This window comes from Xiphophorus maculatus, chromosome 19 (genome assembly GCF_002775205.1).
Source record: "Xiphophorus maculatus strain JP 163 A chromosome 19, X_maculatus-5.0-male, whole genome shotgun sequence".
Taxonomy (NCBI): domain Eukaryota; kingdom Metazoa; phylum Chordata; class Actinopteri; order Cyprinodontiformes; family Poeciliidae; genus Xiphophorus; species Xiphophorus maculatus.
In genome coordinates, this window is record NC_036461.1 from 13,864,355 (window position 1) to 13,880,569 (window position 16,215).

General features: G+C 36.4%; 1 protein-coding gene across 3 annotated transcripts; it reads right to left on the reverse strand.

Annotated features, from left to right (window-relative positions):
• Positions 1-3,660: 3,660 nt before the first annotated feature.
• Positions 3,661-13,478, reverse strand: mocs1 (molybdenum cofactor synthesis 1). Of its 3 annotated transcripts, none has more exons than XM_023353059.1 (11): positions 13,213-13,478; positions 12,256-12,367; positions 11,118-11,285; positions 9,251-9,415; positions 8,053-8,114; positions 7,231-7,342; positions 7,019-7,131; positions 6,407-6,517; positions 6,147-6,267; positions 6,016-6,063; positions 3,661-5,904 (listed from the first exon to the last, which is right to left on the reverse strand). In XM_023353059.1, the coding sequence occupies exons 1-11, from the start codon at positions 13,384-13,386 to the stop codon at positions 4,913-4,915; spliced, it is 2,178 nt and encodes a 725-aa protein (XP_023208827.1). In that variant the 5' UTR covers positions 13,387-13,478; the 3' UTR covers positions 3,661-4,912. The 3 variants fall into 3 exon arrangements, with proteins under 3 accessions (XP_023208827.1, XP_023208828.1, XP_023208829.1); XM_023353061.1 differs by having other exon boundaries at positions 5,813-5,904; positions 6,001-6,063; XM_023353060.1 differs by lacking the exons at positions 12,256-12,367; positions 13,213-13,478 and adding an exon at positions 10,289-10,316 and having other exon boundaries at positions 11,118-11,233.
• Positions 13,479-16,215: the final 2,737 nt, after the last annotated feature.

Consider the following 16,215-nt stretch of genomic DNA (forward strand, 5'->3'; position numbering starts at 1 on the left):
TGTTTAGTCATCAATTGTTCTATTGATAACTATCAATAGGTAGTTATTGATAGTTATCAATAACAATCTATTGATAGTTAACTATTGATAACTATTGATAGTTATCAATAGTTCTATTGATAACTAATAGTTCTATTGATAACTATCAATAGAACAATGACCTGCAACAGAATGGCTGATATAAATAATTGTGGTTACCCAAGTACAGATGTGCATAAATATCTAAACATCTCATTAAGGTGAATAAATGCAGTAATATGAGGCACATTCCCTTAAAAAATTTACAAATTTAAGTTATTGCTTCTAAAATGGGTACTTCAATGTATTGAAATATGGCATTAACTACATTTTTCCCTTCACTGTATATTTTTATGCCATAGGTGGCACTGTAGAATGTCAATTAAGAAGCTGCTAACATTTTAAATTTACTTGAGGGATAAATATGTGTGAAGGTTAATAGTTTTGTGTGTCTTTTGTCAGTTCTGTAATGGACTCACCAAAACTGCCTCAGTTTCTTCTCATTTGGAGTAGCAGGATTGTTCCTGGTATCCAATCAGCCCTAAACATGATATGAAGAAAATATCAGAAGATATGTTTGATGCACATCAGGCTGTTTATCTGCCTTAGGTATCTTTGCTCTTTAAATTGTTCTGCAGATTTTGTTCTTTTGTCCATACCTTGTGCAAAGCAGTTTAATATTTCTTGAAAACATATGAATGAATCCCTTTTTATCGAAAACAAGATAAACATTAGAACAAAGGTTGTCTGAGAAAATAAGGGTAATAATGGTGTTTGGAGTTAAATATGGGTCTCACTTCAGGCAAACTACAGTACAGGTCAGCAATTTGAATATTGTGAAAAAATTCTGTATTTTTCCTCACTTCAGAAAATGAAACTCATTTCTCCGTTGTGACAGGGATTGACTAGCCTTGAGACAATAAAAATCCATTAAAGAATTTGGGAGAGCTGAACAAGTCAGAAGCATCTATTGCATTTCATTTGGAAATCAATGTCCAAGAGTCCAGAGGGAGAGTAGAGAGTCACAAAATCAATGTTGATTAAAGACCGGTGTGAAGTTTTCACAATTAGAGAATATTTTGAAGTGCCATTTCATCTGATGGAGTTAGGTCACTGCATTTTCTGAATTCTACAGTCAATTCCTCTTTCCTTTAATATTCTAATTAGCAGACATCAAATTTCATTAGCTGGAAGCCATAATCATAAAATTTTCAAGAGGCTACAAATACTTCACTCTTTGTGTAATTGATCTATATATTACTTTCACTTTCTGAAATGAGTGACAAAATAAAATCACATTTCTTATAGAATGATGTGTACAATCAATCAGTTGCGGAATCCCAATAACAATGAAACATTTATTAAAATTATATTTACATACCTGATTAAAGATGCAAAAGGTGTTTCAAAACAGTGATCAACGGCGCCGATTGTCTCTTTTTTTCCTGTTTAGATTCACACTGTTTGTTGACCAGCAGCCACCTCCATCCTGTAAGTAGCAACGTTTAGTCTGACTTGAGACTAAAAATATAAAACATGGACAACTGTAATCTGTCTGTTTTTATCTTTTAAATCACAGCTGAATGTGGTTTGTCAACACAAACTGTCTGGTGACTAATAGCTGCAGCGATGTCAGGTATTTCTGTTCTTTGTTTCTTCAAAGAACCAATGTGGCTTATATAAAAAGCTTGGTCTTCTTATATAGAAAAGATTTTTGAACAAGGCTTTTTTTATGCAAAACAATTTCTGTTTTATGAATGATATCTCTCTGACCAATTATTCAGCTTAATTTAAAAGGGAATTATTTAAATGCCAGTCGGTAATCTCAGGCTTTAACATAAAAATAAGTCAAGTTAGCCATTAAAGAGACATTTTATTCTTGAATTAAACCAAAATGGTCAGCTGAGGAGAAGCTAAAAATCAAGATGACATCTAGTGACGCATGTGTTTTGCTTTGGAAATGATTAGTCATGAAGCAGAATGACATCAACAAATTCTTAAAATGTTATGGACACATTATGCAAGCATTTGTGATCAAATCAGTTTCTTTTTATGTTCCATGTAGCCTGTTCTTTACTACATCGTTCTTTACTATATCGTATTTATTAGTACGATAAAATAATGGGATACCCAGGTTTTCTTTTTGTTTCAATCAAAGGTTAACATAAACAAAACTTAGGGATGGTTAGAAATAATATAGTGTTCAAGAACACAGGGAAATATCTGCAACAGGTGGGACACCAACTGCTGAGAACCAGACTTTGTTTTAGGGAATTCACTTCTCTTTTTGACTAAATAGAAATGGGTCTCATTTTCATTTTTCTATTTTATGCCTGGAATTTATGTCAGCATGCAAAAATTGAAAAAAAAAGTCATTTAAAATAAGCTCAATCTTAATTTGGTTTGGCTTGAATGAATGGCTGAGTGGCTTATTTCTACAATTACATTAAATCAAGAGTAAAGGACATGCCTGTAGAGATGTGTAGAATGATAGGATTCATTTTAAGGCTTTAATATAAAAAGAAAAACAGCTGACAGAAAATTGGCAAGTGTAACCCAGGGTAAAAACTGCCTTAGTCCCACCTTTGCTACCTCATTGGTTAGAGTGACAGTCAGTCACACAGTGCAATCAGCCAATCACTGCACCTGAAGTAGGTTTTTCAGGCCTGCTCCAGCTTTCCCAATCAGCTGTGAGAGGGAGAGCTGGAGACAAAGATCTGAATATCCATGAAGCTGCCATGCACTGATCTTTAAAAGGAATTGGCCAGGTGATTTCCCCTTTTTGGGGTTAAAGGATGGCGAGCTTCTAAGATCTGGCTGGAGCCAGGAGAACCGAATTTCACTCCATACTGGTCTGGTTTGATGGTCCATGAACTTTCCCCTCCTTCTCATTACACAGACACACTACCCATTATTCACCCTTTCCATCAGAGCTGAATTGCGCTTGGACATTTTCCCTTAAAGTTTCTGGATAAACAAACTATGGACTTTTAAATGTGTGTCGGTCAGACACTGTGTTGACCAAGCGGGGAAAAGTGAAGGACTCTGTGCACATTAGAACATCAACTGCAGTATTGTGTATATATTTATTGTATTTTGGTTTCCATGTATGTTTTGTGTTTTGTATTGTTTATTTAATTTTCTTCTTTAAAAAAAATACATAGTATTGAAAACAGTTACTCTCTTGTATTGTTTTATTGATTTCTGACGACAGCTCCAGCAGACGAATTTAGTTTTCTGATGTCAGAAGCTATCTAGTCCTTCAGTGCATTAAGTACTGCTACATTATAAACATCAAATAGTGCTACACAAGCAACTTTGTTTGATATCATCCAGTATGACACAAATATTTATGAATCAGAATCATGTTTTATTAAATTAGTTCAACATGTTAGCACCATCATTAGTCCAGGTCATGATTGTTTCATACAATATCTGTCAAGTTTTTGGATTAAAAAAACTGCTTATATTTTAACTGAAATAAAACTCAATGGGTGTCCAGTTTGTTTACTTGTTACTTCATATTAAGTCATGTTCTAGATTCAAACTGTAACCATGTAGTTTCCCATAGTTTCTGGAAACTATGGGAAAATTGTCTGCATATTTTTGTAAAAACTTTAAAAACTATAAGGACATTTGAGGTCAGTGAATACAACTTTTTATTATGACAAAAGAAACTAATGCTCAGACCATAGTAAGGATCACCACTGTGAAACCCATATAATCTACAAAGTGGACTAAAGAACTCATGTTAAGTACAAAAATGCAACAATAAATTTTATAAAGTAAGATAATGAAACGTTAGGCTGCGTTAAACAAACATAATAAACTGTTAAAAAAACATTCATGGTATTGTTAGCTGCAATAACGCAAATCAGATATGGTGTGAAATATAACTACAGATAATTAAAGACATTCAGAATGTAAACATCATTAATGTTCAGTTAGTTAATTGAGAAACACACATTTAGGTTTGTAGCGTCTGTAGACCGAAAGAGGAAAAAATAAGCTCATGTATGACACTGATAGTTTTTACTAAACAGAAATTAGACAAAGAATAAACACTGTTTTGCTAAAATAATTAGAGGTAAAGACAAATTAATCTTCCAAGTAATGTAAACGTCAGTTGAAATGACAAATCAGATTTTATTATGTAATTGAAGCAGCTTTTAAAGAGAGACTGTTTGAAAAAGTCTGGAAAACAGTGGAATGTCCTTTTGATATATTCCAAGGACATAAGCCTAATAATGATTATAAAGTGATGTGATTTTATGTTAATCTGTATCAGATAGTAAAAGCTGCTGCCTCCACTTGTCACAACACCTCTTGGTTTTTCCACTCATGAATAGAATTAAAAAAACGTTCTTGATCCAAATAGCAAAAAGGTTCTAAGTTCAGGTTAAATTGTACTTGTGGTTTTTAAGCTTGATCTAAAATGCAGAACTTTTTTTTTCTTTTAGAAATTTAACAAAAATGCCAAGATTCACAACACATGGTTTCGGGAACTGGCGTATTAACTGAATACTCCTCCAAGCCCCCCGTTCCACTCACACTTCCCTGCTGTCAAACTGTGACATCTGCTGCACTCCTCCTGAGCATCCTGCCAAGACCACAGGAGGGTTACGAAAAGAGCTACTGATTTTGAAATGGAATTGATCTAAGTACAAATGCCAGAAAGCTATTTTCTCTGTTAGATCCTACAGATTTTAAGACCTGACTACTTCTCAGGCAGGTTCAGAGTTAAAAAATTGTTCTCAAATGTCCAGAAAAAACACTAATTGTTTTTGGATAAATATGGAATTTTGTGATTGTATAGGAGCCTGAGTTATTGGTACACATTTGGGTTTGCAGAGAAGGACTTTCTTCATCTTGCAGTTCAGTTTTCCTGTGTCCATTAATGGTGAAAGTCTCTCTTCCCGCCCGTCTTGCTGAGCAGTTTCACATCCATGATGACAATGTCGTGGCTCACAGCCTTACACATATCGTAGACCGTAAGCGCTGCCACAGAGGCAGCCGTCAGCGCCTCCATCTCCACCCCCGTCCTGCCCGTGGTGTGACAGGTTGCAGTGATAATAACAGAGCAGTGCAGCTCATCCAGTTGAAATGAAATGGAGGCGTGATCCAGTGGGAGCGGGTGGCAAAGAGGGATGAGGGTAGAGGTCTGTTTTGATGCCATGATGCCGGCCAGCTGAGCCACAGTTAAAGCATCACCTTTGGCCAGCTGGTTATCCCGGAGGAGGCGGAAAGCGACGGCGCCCAGGATGACGGTGGCACCGGCTGTGGCTGTTCGATGCGTGGCAAGCTTCCCCCCAACGTCCACCATTGTTGCTCGGCCCTGGGCGTCTGTGTGCGTCAGCTGGGGTTTAGCGCTACTGGGACTGTCTAAGGCTGATGGGGTCTTATGCGTGTGGTCTTCACCAGAACTTTGACTATGAAACAACCTGAAGCTTAGATTTTTCTGATTCATTTTGGCGTTCAGTGTGCAAAAAGCAGAAAGGGACTGACTCCTTGGGTTGTTAGGAACACTGGATTGTGCGTACCTGAGGGGGTCTTCATTAATGAAGCTCACATTTGTGCGTTTCTTAGTGTGACGGCTGGTGAAAATGAGATCGTAATCATAGTCTGAGGAGTGAAGCGGCGTCACATCGTGGCACTTCTCTTTGCTAATATGGGTCTTAATGAGTGAACCGCCACTCACTGAGGTCTTAAAGCAGCAACTAAAGGCTGTCTGTGTTGAAGCAGTGCATCCAGGAAGGCACAGAAACTCCTTACAAGACTCATCAGAAGACGCAGTCAAATAAAAGAACGGGCCAAGTTTTAGCTCAATAAAGATGAATGAAGCCCTTTGTCGGTTTTCTGGCCTTGTGAGAAACATCTCAGAGAAATCTGTCACACCAAAAACAGAAAACATATGAAAGACAAGTTTTAAACAGAATAATTCATGAGCAAAAAAGCGAAAGAACACAAAAACTGATTACGTACAGCTGAGTCACCCACCAATGAGGACCATAGGTCTGTTCTTCATCTGAGAGATAGTGAACATGCCTGAAGAAAAAAAAACAAATCTATTACTTCCTAGATAAATGTATTAACTGGTAACTACCACACAACGCTGACTGGGTGTTGACCTGCATGTTGCTTTTTCTTCCTGCCCACAGCAGCCCCGATAATTCGCAGCAGCTCCTCATCAGACGCTCCAGAACGGAGAATATCTCTGAGGGAAACTTCAGAGTTACCGAACAAACACACCTGAGAATCAAACAGGAGAGCAAATCAAAAACAAGAACATATAGTCTTAATCTTAGCCATGACTTCTGGCTTTTAGTTTATGCATTTTATGAAAGACATGTTATAATGTCTGAGAAAATTTGATGAAGTCAACTTTTACCTTGAGGTTTCCATCTGCAGTGATGCGCAAACGGTTACAGGAGCCACAGAAATTGTCTGACATGGAAGTAATGAAGCCCAGTTGACCTTTGAAACCAGGAACTTTAAAAGTCTGAAAGCAGAAAGAAGTGTTGAAAAGAATTTAGGGAAAAAATTTAGTGATTATGTAATAAAACTGTCATAGTTCAAATGGACAGTTTGTGTACTTTTTCCTCAGCTCTGCTCCTGAACATTACAGACTTAAGAATCCAATGAGAGTACTCAAAGGACTCTTAAGTCTGTAAGACTGATCAGTAGCATAAATTGTAAACCCCTTAGGTTTAATTTACACAAGCAAAACAAAATGAAAACAGCAGTTTTCTTTCAGTTGGGTTGGAAAGAGAGTTGATAGCCTATAGTCCCAATCTATAGGCTATCATTAGTATTAAATTTTTGTATCATTTCCCTTATAGACTATTTTGTGTATAATTGTTAAATGGAACTATATATAAAATCTCAATAATATACATTAAAGTTTGTTGTTGTATCATCACACAATTTAAAAACGTTTAAGAAGTGTGAAAACCTTTGTAGTATATAAAAATTATGTTCCATCAGAAGTGGAGAACCTGACCTTGGCAGTGTCAGCAGGTCCAGACTGAAGCCTTTCCAGATTGGGCCACTGCTGTCTGATCTGGTCCAGCATCTCCTGGTAACTCACCATCTTCTTAAAGTTCCACTTGTTTCCTGCAGAGACCAGAGGAAGTCATGCTGAATTTGTTCAATGGGTTTGTGCTTAAAAAAATATCTACAACAAAAGTCATTTTGTGAGAAGAAAATACTCACCATCGAATGGCATGTACTCAATGAAGCGAACCTCCAGAGGCTTCTTCTCTGTGAGTTGCACAAAATCTAAGAGCTCATCCTCATTCAGGCCTCTCATCACCACACAGTTGATCTGTAGATGGCAGCACATAACAATAGACCAAGGTTATATAACCATAAAAATGTTAAATACAAGGCCTCAAAGTGGGAGGACATTTTTTCAGCACGGTAAAAAGAGGATGAAAGGTCTGTAATCAACTGTTTGACATGTTGACAATAGATTGGGAGGATTTAGTCTAACTGCAGTTCTCTGATCAGGCAGTAGATGTCACTCTAATTAAGTTTTTAAGATGACTAAAGTCTTGAAAGCTACCCAGTTTGGTTTAAGCATTTTAATTACTCATCTGTCTGTAGACTAGTTACGTTTAGGCCAGTAACTGATATATGATGATCAATACACATCTGCCAAGTGCAAAATTCAAAATTCACTTGCTTTTCACACTTTAATGAATGGCTATAAGAAGTGGGTCACTGTGTCACGCAATATTTATAATCCAGTGAAACAAAGTCGTAGGAAGCTGAATGTTCCTAGATCCCCCGATGAAGTAAAAATGATAAAAATGCTTCAGTTTTATTTTATATAAATTGTCATCAGTACAAATAATTATGGCACCAGTTATGTTCTCACAATTATTTCTAACTGCGAGATAACTTAACTAAAAAAAAACCCACTTTTCAGTATTATTATATGTTTCTTTGGTAAAAGTGGAATTTTCTGAAGCTTTTTATACATATTTACAAGAAGTGTGACATGTATGATTATTCCTTAAGTTTGAGACATACCTTGACTGGATTGTAGCCTAATTCAACCGCTTTGTCAATGCTCTCCATGACTTTATGAAAACCTGAGGAAAAAGAAGAAGCCAGTTAAGGGCATTGTGAATAAAGACGTTACTGAAATCAACACAAAAATAAATAATAAGTAATACTTCCTACAATGTATTCTACTTCAGCTTTAAAGGCTTTCTTTGTTCATAACTTAAACTGTAAAGACATCAGCATCCAATCCCTCTGCAGTAGTCAGAGCTTTGTGACAGTCAACTATAGAGAATAGGATCATTTGTTTCTATGAAAATAAGACAAATCCAGGGAGCTGCAGGTAATCTTCTCTGTGGGAGGTGGATTAATTGATCTACAACAATGGAAATTAAATATCACATTTATTGTTCTACTAATCTCAAACTTTAAGATTATTTTCAGTTTGCAATTTTCAGCAACTAATCTCAAAATAAACAAACAACACTGTCTCCATGTTCTGTTTTTTTTCTCCCGTTTCATTTCCTAATCTCATTCGGTCCATCTGTCCCTGCCTTTCTGAAGCCAACCAGTCAAAGCTCTGGCCTGCTGCTACCTCTAGGCTGACTGCCTGGGGCTTACGGACTCGTCCTGGAACCTGCTGGGGTTTATCAACAAAACACACTGATTCTGTCTTTTAGCAGTTTTGTAACTCAGGATAGAAAAGGATCTGCCTGAATGAATCCCCAAATGTACTTTGTCATCAGACACAGAGAGTCGGCTGGTTAAGGACATAAAAACAAAGAGCGGCATCAGTCTCCATAACAACCAGTTGTCTCTAGTCAATATCACTCCCAAAAATCTCTTTTATTAGATGAGACCAAGATTGAAGGTTTCTGGCATGTGGATCTGGCATGTAGGATGAATATGAATCTGTGGAAAAGTTCCTCATCCCAAATGCCAAGTATGGTGGAGGATCTGTGATGCTGTGGGCCTGATTCTCTACCTCAGGTTTTATTTAAAATATCCCTTTCTCTGTTTACACCAACCGTGTTAAGTTTCACAGGAGAGAAGTAAGAGCTGTTCTATGAGTAAAAGAGAGATGAACGAAGTATTAATAGCACTGATGCCAATAATAATGGAAAAGAAAATTCTGCAAATAAACAACAGTTTATTTTACCATGTGTTTGCTAAGGGTCTCTGGGTGCACTTCAACAGTCATTACAGGTTAAATCTTTATCCTCACCTTTTCGCCTGACTACGAACTCAAATTTTGCTGGAACCAAAGAGTCGAGGCTGATGTTTATCAGGTCCAGTCCAGCATCTTTCAGCTTTGGCAAAAGTCGGGATAAGTTAATGCCATTGGTTGTAACTGCAACAGTTTTCAGACCCACTAGCTTTTTCAGTTCAGCTGCAGAATAAAAAAGCAAAAGAGAAAGATGAAAGAGTGAAGAAAAATGTATTCTATAAACCAAACCAAAAAAACAAATCTTTGTGGTTTAATCTCAAACCACAAATAATTGTCATATCTTTAATGCCTCTTGAAAAAAAGCATAGGATTTAAATTTAAACTGCTCTCCAAAACACATTACTCAGCATTACTCAGCATTTTGTAGGACTTCATTCTACAAAACACTACAGAGCTCACAAAATATTCATAACTTATTACTGTTGCAATTGAAATAATGATTTTGAGAAATTGTAATAAAGTAATGACATCTACTTGTTTTACACTTAGGTTTCTGCTTTGCGACAAGACAGCTTTGGATGACACTGACAGTAGAATGGCCTGTGGTTCTAACTTAAATACATCAACCATTAAATTTAATTCAAAAGCAGCAAAAACCTTGCATAGATTGATGATATAAGTCTCTCTGAAGAGTCTCAAACTGATTGTTTTTGAGACTCCTGGCTCTTTCTTTCATATTTTATAATCTGTGCTTATAATTTTTAACTAAGTATCTGTTAAAAAAAACACAATTAAAGGCAAAAATATAATGTTCTACAGAAAAACAGTGGACTAAAAGGTTAATTTTAATTTTCCACTGGATTAGAGCTTAAAAAGAGTCACCTGACATTCCACTGGTCATGTGACCCATGACACTGCAGTAAGTTTATCTTTATGCTGCAGCCCTTAGTCCTCTTTATGTGATTGTGTTGTTAACAGTATAAAGGCGGCTCACAGAGCAGAGGTTGAAAAGGTTCATTTCCAAATGAGGCTGTAAAATTAAAGCAAAGATAATCGGTCATTAAACTGAACCAACAGTTGCAATGTGACAATTACCTTCACTTCCACAAACTTTTGCTTCAACCTGAAGGAATGCAGCAAAAATCTGTTTAGTTCTGGTGCAGTCAGCTGTGCTGGCACATGAGCCACCGTCTGAGAGGACGGTTACAACATCCATCTGATCATTCAGGAAGCTATATAAACAAGCCTGTGTTCAGCAGAAGCTTTCAGAGTTATCAGTGAGAGAAACAAAAAAGGTCTCTTCAAAGGAATGAGTGTACTACTTGAGAAATAATTCATTCAGATCACTAAAATAAGTTTAACTGTAAAAACAAATCTAAGCATAGTTTCGGGGCATTTTGGAGAAGAAGGGCATCTTGTACTTTAATCTTCCTGCTGCTAAGCCTTGAGCTTGTTATCTCGGTAGGAGGAACATTTATGAGTGTGTTGTCTATTGTTCATTCTTTTGATCTGACAACGATCATGGTTTCATAAATATTGTTTATAATTAATAAATATGAGCACAAAGGAGTCACAAAGAGAAGTCTTCTGTTCATTCTTGCTTATAGCGTCTGGCATCCTAAGGCCCCATCTTTGTATTGTGCTCATTTTGACATATTACATTCAAATGTTTCATTGAATTTCATTGGGATTTTATCTGACAAACCAACCAAACTTAGTGCTTTAATGTTAAGTAGGTAGGAAAATGTTACATTCATCTACTTAAAATGTGGTGTGTATTTTTATCCTATCAGTTTTTTTCACTTCACAATTATGCAGTAAGTTGTTAGTTTAGCACATAAAAATCTAAATAAAACACTATTACATTTGTGACTGTAACGACAACAAAGTGTGAACATGTTCAAGGTCCATAAGTGTTTCTTACCAATGATATCCAGAACATCGGGTCTGATGAGAGGCTCCCCGCCAGTGAGTCGGATTTTATCCACTCCCTCTCGGACAAAGAGCTGAGCGAGGGTTAGCACCTCTGAGGTGGAGAGCAGCTGGCCCCGCGGCGTGAGCTTCACTCCCTCCTCTGGCATGCAATACTGACCTGAGCGACAGGAACATCCAACATGCAAGCTAAATAAAAACACGTCATTATAGACACAAAACATGAAGGAGGATAAAAAAAACAATACAGTAATGGGTGTCGTGAAGTACTAGGATGAGCTTAAAAGTCAAAGTTTTGTAAAATGAACATCATTTATTAGACAGACCATTTTAATGCTAAGATTAGTCAAAAATCTAAATTTGCGCAAACTCCATAATCAAAATAATTTCACTATTTGAAAGCAAACAGTGTGAGAAAAATTTTAACCCTTTAAATGTAGTCCTACAAAAAAATATAACTTGCTCACGACTTTTCTGATAACCCATTCTTGTACTACAAAGATTTGCTTATTCATCCATCTAATACACGCTTTTTGTTGAGTAAAACAGATTTTATCTAAATAGGTTTGTTTAGCAAACTGACTATTTCAGTTTGTTGCTTTCATTTAAAGCAATAGTTAGGAATATATTTCTTTTAAGATAGAACCAAAACATTATTGACATATTTTGTTCCAAGCACAGTGGACCTAAATACTTAATGAAAAAAAAAACACTAAGATCCATTTAATACTTGGAGGTCTTAGAAGGAACAAAACAGAAACCATGAAAGTTACATCCTTTGATTATGAAAAATTAGTGAAAGGTTTATTATATTCTGTGCAACAAACATCTGAAAGCTACAATGAAACTTAAAGAATGCCAACATGTAGGCTTAAATTTTTGCAAGCAATGATAAGTGAAATGGAAAAAACTTTTAACAACGATGGTTGTGAAAGTTCTTCTGAGCTTTGTTGCTTCTGCAGCTAGGAGAAAAGTTCATCAGACTCACCACAATAAGACATTATAATTTAGAGTTATAAATAACACAACAAATGCAATCTATATGTTTTACACACATTACCTTGTGTGTTGTGGTACATTTACTCAGGTTTATTGTACAGCGGGTCTCATCCCAGCCCTAGTTTACTCACAGCGGAGGTTGCATTTCTCAGTCAGAGAGATGCGTAGGTAGTTATGTCTGCGGCCAAAGCTGTCAGTCAAGAAAGCTGAAAACGGTAGGACCTTCTCATCTGTTAATCTCTCCTGGAAGAGAAAACCAGAAAAATAAATACTAATAAAAAAAAATGTGTCTTTGAAACAGTGTTGTCAGACACACTTGTTCAATTAATAGAAATAAACAATATTATTTGCTTCTAAAAAGCTAGAGGAAACATTTTTTTTCAAAATGATCTGTGACCTATAGATGCCAGAAAGTTACAGGCCAAAGGCAGGAATGTGTAACCCCATCAGATGGAACACAGATCTCATCTGAATCTGTACTCGTGTGGCGTTGCAGCAGAGAAGCAGTGTTAAATGCAAAGCTTAACAAAAATCCCACTAAAAATAATCTTTTGATTTCCTAAACTGAAATGATTATCAAAATAATCCAGTCCTATATTTTAGTACAATGTTTTCACTAGCATTAGAGGGTGGAAGAAACAGTATTAAGCTGTCAGGTTAGCATGTTCATGTTACTCTAAGATAGACTTTGTTTAAGCTAATGTATTAAATTCAGAGTCATTGATTATGTCATAACATGGATTTTGCTGCAGAAATAGAGAACTTTTCACAAAAAGGGAATCCAAGTCATGAAAAGTAAAACAAACAAAATCATGTTTATTTTTGCACATCTTGGTCATTTAGAATGCAGATCTTGGTTATTTGTAATATTAAATCACATGTATTGCTAGTCAGCATGGTGTTGGTTAATAATCAACCCGGAAAGATGGTCTGATTCAGGCCTCAACGTGAACTCAGACTGCAGTTCCTTAACAACAACTTTGCCACCACACCTCATTATCCGAACCGGAAAAACTCCAGGAACCCTGAAACCCTGAACCCAGATCCCCAGTTTTAACCTGCAGCCCGTATTCCAGCACCAGTCTTACCAATCTGGGTCTGGTCTGGAAGTTTGCAGCAGTCACTGAGGTATCTCGGAGTTCAAGCTCATTCTCCTGGTGCGTAGCGCTGGAAAACAGCCGCTGGTCGCTTCTGTTGTGGCACCGAGCGAAGAATATTCTGGCATTTCTCAAACTGTAGCAGATACGTGTTCCAGCAGCCATGTTAGCCTTGGTTTCTGACACCCAGCGGTAGTGAGCTTTTTTACAAACATATCAGTTCACCCTAAGAATACCGGGGGACTGTCAGGGGCGGAAACTCATCAACCAATCATGTGAACAGACGTCATTCCCGCTACATGCTGGGTAATGTAGTTTAAAACGCTCAGTTAGATTGGATTACGGCGATCAGATGGTGGTGGTATTTGTATGTAGGCACATTAGTAGCTTTACTTAAAAACAGACCGCATATTTGAACCATGTGAACGAAGCAAAAAAGTAATTAAAAGAAAAAAAATGAGTTATTGGTAAAAAGTGTATTATTGTGCTTGTTATAAACGGTGTGGGATCTTATTAAAAATGCATTAGAATTGTGTCTATTGGACAAAAAGTATTTGTGTTTTTTTTTTCTTCGTCCAGTGTTAGTATAAAAGAAAATCAGCAATAAATTCAGTTTGTTTTATTCAAATCACTTAAATTGTTGCATTAAATTAAAATGAATAAAACATTGATAACCAAGTAAACCTCTAACCAGAACTGTACCTTTTGATGACTTTTACACCATGATGTAAAAGTCGCATAAAAATCCATAAAAACTTTGTGGACCAATTCGTCTTTTAGCCACTAGAGGGTAGTGCAATTTAAAATATTTGTTCCTCTCTATATTGGACTTCACATTTTCAAATTCAATTACATCAAGTAAATGAAATTAAACTTAAAATGCATTCACAGATGTTTACATTTATGGGATCTGTTGTAGTTTTGCTTGTATTTTGATATTCTTTGATTTTTTTTATGAGTAGGCTACATTTGTTTTGTTCTTTCGTTGTGGATATTATGTTTTAGCATTGTCTTGAAATATATGCCATCTTGGCCAAGACACCTTTATAAATAAGATTAAAGGAAAAAAATACAGATGAAAAACAGTGGAAATAAGAAGGACGGTACATTTACGGGCTACAAAATAACAAAAACAGAATCTCATTTGCAAATGTAATTGCAGAAATGTTATTTTTATCAGCTTTTATCCTGAAAACACACACACACACACACACACACACCTACACACACACACACACACGCACACACACACACACACACACAATTCTCGACATAACAAATAATGACCACCTCCAAAGGCTATAATCAAAAAAACAACTGCAGACTTCTGGTGGTTTCTGATTAGGTGTATTGTATTCAAGACCCCTTTTTTGTAATGAGCAATGTTCGTTTTTAGTATATATCTCTCTGAATAACTGCTAATGTCAAACCTGCAAGCTCATTGGTTACCTGTCTCTATAATATTTGTGTTGTTAATGAGAACTATTTACATAAGCAAACCCCACCAAGAAGAGAAAATATTGTGTATTTCAGACATCTGCTCTTCTCACACAGTCAAAAATCTGCAAAAAGTCTGAAATATGCTGTGGTCTGGGTGAAAGAAAATCTACAGAATAAACAACCTTGAACAGATGATCAGAATCTGAGTCAGAGTTTATTTAAAAGATAAATTCCTGTCATTTTAATATGAATTGAATGTCATTATTCATCCTGTTTCAGCAATCTGTCGCTATGATTGTGATTTAGCTTCACAGGTTGTAGCACACTAAACCAAAATATGATCTTGGATTTTTTTCATGCATTTTGCTTAAAGCCATTTTGCAACACCCTCTTTATTATGAATTCATGAAATATGTTGAACATGGAAAAAAGCAGATTTAATGAGTCCCATTTAAAACTTGTTCCATTCTGCATTAAGTCCTGCAAATAATATAACTGAAGTTGAACTGTGATTTTATATGCAGAAAAAACATAATGTGAGAAAGATCCTCTGCGTTTTTTGAAGCAAAGATAGATACAGCTTTACTGTTTGATCATTTGAAGTTTAATTTTATTGTTCTTTTGACTCCTGCAGATTGGGAAAATTACACTGAAGGAAAGGTCAAAATATGACTTGAAAGATGTTAAAGGTAGAGCCAATCATTTAATAAAAAACTTTGTACTTTGGTTGAGTAGCCCATATGTAGCATAAGCCTGTGAAATAAAGACAACTTATAAAACACTTATATATGGAGAAACTATATCTAAGAGAAGAGAAACTGAATTTGAATGAGTTTGAGGTCCTGGTCTCAACCATCTAAAAGCAATAGGCAGAACACAGAAGAGGTGAAGACGAGATGTCAACAGGGTGGTGCAATGGGTGAGAGTTAGGGGGGATTTGTGAAAGAAGGAGACATAGAGGAGTGAAAGGAAACATTTAAAAGATGGTCACAGGACTTGCTTGTTCAGTACAAATTTGGTGGCAATAAGACAGAGAGGAACTGCAGGTTGCAGAGATGGAAAAAGTCAACAACAATGCTTATAACAGAGGATACTTTCCTGGAATTTGCAGGTCAATCCTCAGCACTACATAGATACTTTCCCTGATTTTTTTTTTCTTTTAGGAGTTTGTTCAAAGATTTGAGCTTTGTGAGCTCCCCAGAGCTCACAGATTGAAATCCTTCATTGCATTTCATTATACAATCCAGTCCCCAAAGCTGAAGTTTAAGTTTAAGTAAAGTACTCAGCAAGATCCATAACTACATCCATTTATTGGTAAAGTCTGGCTTGTTCTGGCTTTACTGCTCCTCCTCCTGTCTGAAGCTGGTATGGGCTGAAACAGTTTTTGTGTGGGATGATGCAGGATGATCTGCTTCACCACCAGCTGGTGTAAATTAAGCATAGTTAGGGTCATTTATGTTTTTGTCTTCGGTTTGTTTCCTTTAGCCTGGCAGACTCCAGCTACCTGCCTTCTGGTCACTCGTCTAACTCCCTCAGCATTGATAACCAAAGATT